Below are 10055 nucleotides of genomic sequence, written 5' to 3'. Positions count from 1 at the left end.
CTGAGCTCAGCGTGGAACCTGCATTGGCTGCTATTAAATCATGATGCAAAAATCAAGATTCATCAATAACAGACCTGTCATAACATTGGTCTACTAAGGTTGTTGGTGAGTAATGTCTGGCCTCACTGTTTGCAAACACAGCATACAGTGCACGTGCAAGAGAGCCGCTCTGCGATTTTCAGCACAGGGAGTCTGAATATGGCACCATCCATCTACAAATTATTGCGCATTCACAATTTCCATGCCTGCGAATTCTCTGTGTGCATGTTCTAGAAAATGGGGCATCAACATGTGGATACCGTCAGTTGTACCTACCCACCAGCAAGGCTGAACACCTGAAGATGTCTGACAGTTGCTCTGAGGAAATATTGTGTAATTTGCACAACATGATCCGACAGTAAGCCAGTGAAAACTATCTACAAGGCCTATCATTGTTCGAAATAATCATTCTCTAACTTCATAGTGAATTACTTGAGAAGTAGGTTACTTTTGAGAATTCTTGGACAGTTATAAAATTCAGTGCTATGAGTGATTTGGATATGTAACCCATTTCAAAGCAAATCAGTGTTTGTGGCTCACAGTTACTGGCACAAAATACATCACCACTGAATTTCACGTGTGTTTTTGAGAATTTTCGAAAGCTGCCCTTGTCTTTCGCATAATCTATGGTTAATTTGCAGTAATTCGGCACTTGTGATTTAGTTAGTTTGGCAGGTATTCAAACAAACATATTTGTTACATCCAGTTTTCCCCTAAACAGTAGTAGCCCTATATATTATATACCTTTATCATAAATTAGCTCTGTTTTTGAATTTGCTAACAATGATAATTAACCTCAAAATGTTTTAGAAAACAAGCCATTTTCACGACATGTTTTCGTGTTGCCTTAATAGAAATCTTGTATTGTGTATCTGTTTCCTATAAAATTGAAATTTGCAGCTTTTTAGCTCAATGGATTAAAAGACAATTAGTGGGCTAAATTTAAAGTTATTTGTTCACTTTCCTATAATACATTGCACCAACCAAAATGTAGCCCCACTGTGAAGCTGTTCTTCAACACTAGATGAGTTGGTTAACGTTCATAAGCAGCTGTAAATTGCACAGACAACTGTCAAATGATTGGCAGTTGCTGTGAATAAATTTGTCGAAAGAGCTCCTGAGAGTCATGTACCTGCAATACCGATATCAGAGGTATCTTAAGTACTATCCTCTCCCGTGGATCCTGTCTCCATTGCAGAAAGTACAGGATCCATCATTACTTATCCATTTGACTGTGAGTGGCATGTAAATGGTAGATCTAGGTGTCCTTTACAGGGTGCACAGGAACTATGGAGGACTCAGGGTGTTATAATGACCCCCTAACCAACAAATATGAGGTACTGTCTTACACTGAAATTGAGCCAATGGGACTCACTTCACCTGTTTTGGGGAAACCTGTTCTGTCTGGTGTCAAGAGGAGGCAAATGCAAAAGACTAAGGGTCTATTAATTGTCGGCAGTTCAACTGCATGGCAAATGATGGTACCTCTTGGGAAATGGCAGCAAAGGACAACAAAGGACACAAGGTGCACTCAGTTTGTGTGCCAGGGGGCCTCATTCAACATGTTGAAGAAACTATTCTGGCAGACATTGAGGGAACAGGGTGCAACCAGCTGCACATTCTGGCGCATGTTGGAACAAATGATGCCTGTGATCTGGGCTCCGAGATCATACTTGGGTCACTCCAGCAGCTGGCAGAGAAGGTTGAGAAGACCAACCTTGTGCATGGAGTTTCTGTGACAAGATAGGCTGTGACTTCTGGACATGCACCATAGGGTTGAGAACTGTAGGCTCTCCCTAAATCAGTCAGGTGTGCACTACATATCAGAAGGTGCTACTCAGGTAATTGACCCAGTGTGCAGTGCACACAAGGATGTTTTAGATTAGGCGACACACTATGCAATTCAGATAATGATAGCTGTAGGAAATACAGAAGTATCAGTGCAAGATTGAAAAAGAAAAATACCTCCACAGGTGGAATCTTAATTGTTAATTGCCAAAGCATTTGTAACAAAGTGCCAGAATTTGAAGTGCTCCTGAGGAGCAGAGAAGCTCACATAATACTAATTATAGCAAGTTGGATGAAATCTTAAATCAATAGCAGTGAGATTTTAGAGGAAAATGATAGTATATATCGAAAGGATAGGCATATGGGAAATGCAGGTGGTGTATTCATTGCAGTAGACAAGAACCTCTAATATGTTGCGATAAAAATTGAAGCTGCATGTGAGACTGTTTCGGCAAGACTCAGTATCAGGGATAGGCATAAAATGGTAATTGGATGCTTCTGTTGCCTCCAAGACTCATCTCATAATGTAACCAAAAACTTTAGAGAAAACCTCAGCTCAGTCGTACCCAAGTTCCCCAATCATACTGTAATCATCTTCGGAGACTTTCATCGTCAAACAGTTCACTGGAAAAATTACAGTTTTGTTAGTGGTGGAAATAAGACTTCCTGTGAAACATTTCTAAATGCCTTCTCTAAAAACTCCCTAGGACAAATAGACCTGACCTCTTTGAGAATATCTGCATCAAAACGGGTATCAGTGACCGTGAAGTGGTTGTGGCAACAACGATTATCGAAGTACAACTAACAAAGCAGAAAGATGTATACTCTATGTGATCAAACTATCTAGACACCTGATTGAAAATGACGTACAAGTTCGTGGCACCCTCCATCGGTAATGCTGGAGTTCAGTACAGTGCTGACCCACCCTCAGCCTTAGTGACAGCTTCCACTCTCGCAGGCATATGTTCAGTTAGGTGCAGGAAGGTTTCCTGGGGAATGGCAGAGCATACTTCAGAGTGCTGCACTAAGGAGAGGTATCGATGTCAGTTGGTGAGGCCTGGCACGAAGTCGGCCATCCAAAACATCCCAAAGGTGTCCTATAGGATTCAGGCAAGGACTCTGTGCAGGCCAGTCCATTACAGGGATGTTATTGTCGTGTAACCACTCTGCCACAGGCCATGCATTATGAACAGGTGCTCAATCATGTTGAAAGATGCAGTTGCCATTCCTGAATTGCTCTCCCAACAATTGGAAGCAAGAAGGTGCTCAAAACATCAGTATAGGCCTGTGCTGTGATTGTGCCATGCGAAACAACAAGGTGTGCAAGTCCCCTCCATGAAAAACAGGACCACACCATAACACCACCGCCTCCAAATTTTACTGCTGGCAATACACACACTGGAAGATGACGTTCACCAGGCATTCCCCATACCCACACCCTGCCATCGGATCGCCACATTGTGTACTGTGATTTGTCACTCCACACAATGTTTTTCCACTGTTCAGTCGTGCAATGTTTACAGTCCTTACATCCAAGACATTGTCTGGCATTTACCAGCATGATGTGTGGCTTATCGACCATAAAATCCACATTTTCTCACCTCCCGCCTAACTATCATAGTACTTGAAGTGGGTCCCGATGCAGTTAGGAATTCCTGTGTGACGGTCTGGATAGATGGTCTGCCTATTGCACATTACAATCCTATTCAATTGTCGGCGGTCTGTCAGTCGCTGTTGTACTATAGGTGTCCCTTCACATTTCCACTTCACTATCACATCGGAAACAGTGGACCTAGGGATGTTTAAGTGCGTGGAAATCTTGCATGCAGATATATGACACAAGTGACACCCAATCACCTGACCACATTCGAAGTCCCTGAGTTCCGCAGAACGCCCCATTCTGCTCTCTCACGATGTCTAAAGACTACTGAGGTCACTGATCTGGAGTATCTGGCAGTAGGTGGCAGCAAAATGCACCTAATATGGAAAACATAGGTTTTTGGGGGTGTCTGAATACTTCTGATCACATAGTGTATATGTACCCAGTAGAACATTTCATAATGGGAGGGCCCTCCATGGTATACACTGTAAAGAAACTTCTGTAGACATAGAGATTACTGCATAATAGGTGTAAAACAAAGTGTAGGGCTACAGATAGAGAGATGCCGAATGAAACTTGTTTGGTTGTCAAGAGAGCAATGCATGATGCCTTCAGTGATTAAAGTAGCTGAATATTGCCAAATGATATTTCACAAAAACCAAAGAAATTCTGGTTGTTTGTGAAGGCTGTTAGGGGGCACCAAAGTTAGTGTCCAGTGTCTAGTGAATGAGACAGGAACTGAAATTTATGGTAGCACAGCAAAAGCTGAAATGCTTAATCCATTTTCAAATGTTCCTTTACAGATGGAAAGCCTGGAGAATTGCTCCAATTTAATCCTTGTACCACTGAAATTGGTGTTCGAGTCAGGGGTGTTGAGAAACAGCCGATTCTTTAAAACTGATCAAAGCTCCAGGGTCTTGTGGAATCCCTAACAGATCCTCTACTGAATTCACAACTGAGTTAGCCCCTCTTCTAATTATAATCTATCATAGATCCCTCGAACAAATAGTCATGCCCAGTTGTTGGAAAAGAAGCAGAGGTCACACCAGATTACAAAAAAGGTACTAGTAGAGATCCACAACTACCGTCTAATACCCTAGACATCGATATGTTGTAAAATCTTATAACATATTCTGAGCTCAAACATAATGAGGAATCTTGAACAGAATCTCCTCCTCAGTTCTAACCACCATGGATTCCTAAAACATTGATCATGTGAAACCCTACTCACATATTTCTTACATGACATACTCAAAGCTTTGGATCAAGGCAGTCAAATAGATGCAGTATTTCTTGACTTCTGAAAAGCCTTTGGCTCAGTACATAACCTACACTTATTGTCAAAAATATAATCATATGGCGTATCAAGTGAAATTTGTGACTGGATTGAAAACTTCTTGGCATGGAGAAAGAAGCAAATTATCTTAGATGGAGAGTCACCATTAGATGTAGAAATAACTTCAGGTGTGTCCCATGGAAATGTATTGGGACCCTTGCTGCTCACATTTAACATCAATGACCTAGCAGACAATATTAATAGTAATCTCAGACCTCTTGCAGATGCAGCTGTCTGTGATGAAGTACTGTCTGAAAGAAGCTGCATTAATATTCAGTGAGAGCTTGATACAATTGGTGCAAAGATTGGCAACTTGCTTTAAGTGTTCAGAAATGTAAAATTGTGCACATCACATCACAAAGTGCAAAAACCTAGTATCCTATGACTATGAGTCACTACTGGAATTGGCCAGCCCATGCAAATACCTGGGTGTTATACTTTATAGGAACATGAAATGAAATGATCACATAGGCTCAGTTGTGGGTAAAGCAGGTGATATGTTTTGGTTTATTGGTAAAATACTGGGGTAATGCAATCAGTGTACAAAGCAGATACCTTACAAATCACTCATGTGATGGGTTCTTGAATATTGCTCAAATGTGTGGGACCCTTACCAAATAAGACTAACAGGGAATACTGAACATATACAGAGAAAGGCAGCATGAATGGTCAGAGGTTGGTTTGATCTGTGGGAGAGTGTCACAAAGGTACTGAAGAAACTGAACTGGAAGACCCTTGAAGACAGACATAAACTATCCCGAGAAAGTCTATTAAAAAAGTTTAAAGAACCGGCTTTAAATGACTACTCTAGGAATATACTACAACCCTCTACATATCTCTCATGTAAGATCCACAAGGATAAGATAAGAAAAATTACTGCAGGTACAGAGGCATTCAAAGACTCATTCTTCCCACACTCCATATGCAAATAGAACAGGAAGAAACCCTAATAACTGGTACAATGGAATGTACCCTCTGCCATGCATTTCATGGTAGTTTTCAGAGTATAGATGTAGATGCAACTGTCATCGGTGGCTAGACAGTGTGGAAGGGACTTCCAGGTATGGAATGGGTGGCAGCTGGAAGTGTGTAGGTGTAGGTGGTTAGTACATTTACAAACTAATGCTAACCGCTGTGATGCATTTTACGTGGGCATGGCAAGTAACAAGCTGTCTGTCTGCATGAATGGCCACTGACTAACTGTGGTCAAGAGACAGGTGGACCACCCAGTTGCTGAAGTGGGAACTCTTCTTGCAATATATCCTATGCTCCTGTAACCTACTGGCATCAGCCTTTGTTATTCCCTGTCCTTCACCCAGGTGCACCTTCCTCGTTCCAACTCCAGCACTACACAGCCTTCTATTCCACCAATGGTCTTGTTTCCCCTCCTCTGCCTCTCTCCTTTCCCAAGCCCCTCCTCCTATTGTCTAACCACCCAACTGCTCCTAGCTGCCCCACCACATCCCTGTATGCCCCCAGAGGTAGTACTTTATCATCTCCCATCCCTAACCTGCTATCCCTCCCCCTACCCACCCCACCACAGCCTCCTTACCGCCACCACCCAGATTGCTTCTCCCATCATGCGCGGTTGCTCACTGTCCAACCTCTGAGGTTGGAGACTGGTCATGTGTGTGTGTGAGTTGTGCGTGCATGAATGTGTTGATATCTGATAGAACTGTATTTAGCAATGTGAATCATTTATGTTTCCCGCGAGCAATGTACCAGAAAGTATATCACTGTGGCAAGATTTTATCCTGTATTCCACATGTGTAAGAAATATTTATGTTTTGCCTATCTCTGTGATAAGTTTCGCTCTACTTGTGGCCAGAACACTCACAAATAGACAATCAGTTAGGAGTTTGCAATAATATACTTCAGGTGTATTTTTGTACTACGTACCACCATGAAAATAACTGTAAATACATAACATACACTTATTTGATTACACTGTTCGACATGGGTTCTATTTCTGATATTAAAGTATGTGCTTCTAGACGATGTTACCGTGGGAAATTCAAATATGTAAACAAAATATCATTGTCAGGGATACTTTTTATGTAATATGTATATATGTATATTCACAATTCATGGCACACGCAGAGACATTATAGAGAAATACGGGTATGTTGCCGCATCCAGTAGTGATTGAACGTGATAATTTCTTGTGCAACAGCAGGTGGGAAGAATCAGATATCATTAGGTTATCCCCCGCCACACCTATGTCATTAAGACCACCTGAAACATCTCATTAACTCGAACGGCGACAGCCGGTCGCTGCCTCAGCAGTAAAGCTTCACGCCTCCTAGGGGCAGGTGCATCGAGTTTACAACAGTGGTGTTAGCCCCAATTTGTGTCAGTGTTAACAAGTGGGTGTTTTGGCTGACAAGTGAATTTTTTAGTTCCTGTGTGTAAACTGATTGAGCCTGGTGTTGAAGGTAAAACGACTGCTTGTTTTTACACATCAGCGTTCCTCTAGTTCCCTACTATTAATTTAATACAGGTGTATAACCAAAGTGGTATTTTTAAATTTGCAGAAATGCCACGTCGTCGTGGATGTCGATATAAGCCGGACAACTTCTGCTACATCTGTGGGAAGTTCACTTTTGCCAGAAATAGGAAGAAAATTTCTTAAGTCATAAAGAAAGCATACAAACATTACTTTGGAGTAGAGGTAGGAGACCAAGATAAAGAATGGGCACCACATTTCTGTTGTGCTACATGTTACTGCAAACTAATTCAGTGGTGGAAAGGTAAAGAGAATGTGGCGTTGTTTGCTGTTCCCATGGTGTGGAGGGAGCCTAAGGACCATGTTACTGATTGTTATTTCTGTCTAACAAAAATTCAGGGTTTTACAAACAAAATGTCGAAGAGGCACATTGTTTACCCAGATTTGCCTTCAGCGAGAATGCCAGTGCAGCATTCCAACAACCTTCCAGTACCTTCAAGAGCTCGAGGTCAAATTCCGAGTGACAGTGAAATAAGTAGTACTGAAGAAATCACAGATGATGATTCTTTATATCACTGCACAAGTGAGTCATCGCCACATTTGTTAACACAGGCAGATTTAAATGATTTAGTACATGATCTAGGACTAAGTAAACAAAAGGCGCAGCTGCTTGGTTCAAGATTACAAGAGTATAATCTACTGCACCAAAGTATTAAAATCAGTGCGTTCAGGCACAGAGAACATGCCTTTATTTCTTATTTTTCAACTGACGAAGCACTGACATTTTGCAATGACGTTGCTGGCCTGATGAAAGTGCTGAACTTCACTTATATTTCACAGGAGTGGAGACTTTTCATAGATGCATCGAAAACAAGTCTGAAGGGTGTTTTGCTCCATAACGAAAATAAAATACCCTCTGTTCCAGTAGATTACGCTACTTTGACAAAAGAGAATTACGAATTCGTACAAAGGATGCTAAATTCATTAAAATACAATGAACACAAATGGAAAATATGTGCAGATTTCAAGGTAATTACTATGGTACTGGGAATGCAACAAGGCTACACAAAGTATGCCTGTTTTCTTTGCGAGTGGGATAGTCGAGACCGAAATTCTCACTACGTGAAAAAGAAATGGCCTAGGCGAAGATGGAAAGTTGACAAAAAGAATGTACAACGTGAAAGTCTGGTAGCTCCTGAATATATACTACTTCCATCGCTTCACATCAAACTTGGCCTGATGAAACAATTCGTGAAGGCCATGGATCCAAGAGGCTGTGGGATTGCATATCTAGCTACCAAATTCTCCCGTCTTTCAGCTGCAAAAATAAAGGAAGGTGTATTTGTGGGTCCACAAATCAGGGAGATGCAGAAAGATGCAAATTTTGAACCATGTTTAACTGATAAAGAAAAAACCACATGGGACTGTTTCAAGATGGTGTCGGAAAACTTCCTCAGAAGAAGAGGAGCTGCTAACTACAAAGCAATGGTGAAGGATATGATCAAAGCATATCAGGATTTGGGGTGCAGTATGTCTTTGAAGGTACATATGATGGACTCTCATCTGGACTACTTCACAGAGAGTTGTAGTGACGTATCGGATGAACACGGGGCAAGATTTCATAAAGACATTTCTACCATAGAAAGGCACTATGAAGGGAAGTGGGTACCTTCTATGTTACCAGATTATTGCTGGAATATCATTCGAGAGAAGAAAGGTTCACAATACAAGAGATAAAAGTGATGTGCATTACAAGGCAGTGGTTCATTGTTTGTCAATTTTCTGTAATTTCTCATGTCAAATAAATGCTTCAAAGTGTATACACAAAGGTTACTGTGTTATATGTTAGATTCCACCCTCAATTAATGTGATGAACTTATAATATCATAAAGATGTGCATTTGTTTGTCGAATTTCACCTCGCGTTTGCTGCACTATATCAGAAACTGAAAAGAGAAATAAAATTGCGATTACTCATAAACTATCCCTGATAGAAAAAAACCAAAAACAGTTTTTTTATCAGAAATAGAAAAAAAGTTTTTTTTTTTGTAGAACAGTGTTATTAATCATACCTCCAGAAGTTCTACTTCAAAAAACAGGCGAAGAAAAGTATTGCAATTATCAAAATATTATCATGTACACCAAAAAAAATATTGGATGAAAGAAAAGCCGTCACCAAGAATCAAACACAGGCTAGTGATTTGGTAGTCTAATGCCTCAACTGCTGACCTTGCTTTGCTAGACGCATAGAATGATGGGTGGCCAAGCTATAGCTTGAAAATACAAAAACATTAATGAAGTTGAACATTATTAACTTTGGACCCCATATTCTATTAATAAAAATATTTGTTTTTAAATGATCTTATGATGTGTAACATTGAAAATATGATTTTCTGTCATCAACTTTGACATCAGTAAAAAAAAAAAAAAAAAGAAACTAGGGAGTGTCTAGCAAAAAGACCAAAACATGTTTCTTTATTTTCAATGTAGAATGCCCTTGCAAAACTTGATCGAAAGCAATGAATGACCCACATGTCACACCTTCCCTTGCTAGTATTACTATACAAGACCAGAATTAAAATCATAGTTACGTTGACTTAAGTAATTATTGTGACACTGTGAAAACTAGTTGGTAATCAGTTAAATCTACTACAAAATTAATTTGTAATTTTAAGATTTCAAAAGTTAAATACTAAATTCCATGACTTGAAATAAGGATTCTTCTTGATCAGACCTGTTTTTCATTTTGTATATTTTTGATCCTGCAAGTGTGCGGTATATTGACTTTTTTATTTTTACTGTAGGAGCAGTTTTTTTGGAGAAGAAAAACTATTACACTTATTGTAC

The 10055-nt window shown here is 40.2% G+C and overlaps 1 protein-coding gene across 1 annotated transcript; it reads left to right on the top strand.

Moving 5' to 3' along the window:
- Positions 1-8947, top strand: LOC126162575 (uncharacterized). The gene is made up of 2 exons (XM_049919170.1): positions 1-105; positions 7298-8947. The coding sequence occupies exon 2, from the start codon at positions 7546-7548 to the stop codon at positions 8944-8946; it is 1401 nt and encodes a 466-aa protein (XP_049775127.1). The 5' UTR covers positions 1-105; positions 7298-7545; the 3' UTR covers position 8947.
- Positions 8948-10055: the final 1108 nt, after the last annotated feature.

The sequence above is a fragment of the Schistocerca cancellata genome, chromosome 1 (genome assembly GCF_023864275.1).
Source record: "Schistocerca cancellata isolate TAMUIC-IGC-003103 chromosome 1, iqSchCanc2.1, whole genome shotgun sequence".
NCBI lineage: Eukaryota > Metazoa > Arthropoda > Insecta > Orthoptera > Acrididae > Schistocerca > Schistocerca cancellata.
This window is presented reverse-complemented; position numbering and strand designations above follow the sequence as displayed.